The following is a 577-nucleotide window of genomic DNA, read 5'->3' as shown; positions in this document are numbered from 1 at the left end:
TTTTTTTTTTTTTTCATTTATTTGATATCTCTACCTTAATACTTTTAGATACAGAATTAGAGGAATCATATTAACTAAAAAAACAGTAACATAATCAAAAACGTATCCCTCGAAATCGTTCTATCTGAAATATTTTTTCATATCACATTTTTCAAGATATTCGCCTGTGGCGATTAAAGAGACACTATACATATTTTTTCCAAATTTCCAAATCTATAAATGCATGTTACCAACCTCCCTCTCCCTCAATTTCGAAATTTATAAAAAGTTCTTTCAACTTTTCTTGTGACCATGCGCAGGCATTCTTTTCCGTCCTACAGAACAATTTTAATACATTAAAAAGTGTAAAAAATCAGTATTTTGAGAAACAATCAAATGCTGATATACATTATCAGGATTGAATAGTCGACTTAAAGATATCCCAACTAGCATGATTATGTAGAGCAACATACCAATGCCAGTTATTAACATTGGTTGCATCAGGTCTCTCTTCCACAATCCAACGTGGGTCGCCTTCGCCCCATTTTGCCATGCTTCCAAGTGATTGTCGGGGATATAACAATAACGTTCCGAGCCA

General features: G+C 33.3%; 1 protein-coding gene across 1 annotated transcript in view; it reads right to left on the bottom strand.

Annotated features, from left to right (window-relative positions):
• The window catches only part of LOC108749828 (muscarinic acetylcholine receptor DM1-like), a 29,693-nt gene that overhangs the window by 28,684 nt on the left and 432 nt on the right, over positions 1-577 (bottom strand). The window contains exons 3-4 of the mRNA XM_018488804.1: positions 453-577; positions 235-314 (exon numbers count right to left, since the gene is read on the bottom strand). Coding sequence (XP_018344306.1) covers positions 235-314; positions 453-532 — 160 coding nt within the window. The 5' untranslated portion in view covers positions 533-577. The remainder of the gene's footprint in view (positions 1-234; positions 315-452) is intronic.

The sequence above is a fragment of the Trachymyrmex septentrionalis genome, unplaced genomic scaffold (assembly GCF_001594115.1).
Source record: "Trachymyrmex septentrionalis isolate Tsep2-gDNA-1 unplaced genomic scaffold, Tsep1.0 scaffold32, whole genome shotgun sequence".
In the NCBI taxonomy this organism is placed as follows: Eukaryota; Metazoa; Arthropoda; class Insecta; order Hymenoptera; family Formicidae; genus Trachymyrmex; species Trachymyrmex septentrionalis.
This window is presented reverse-complemented; position numbering and strand designations above follow the sequence as displayed.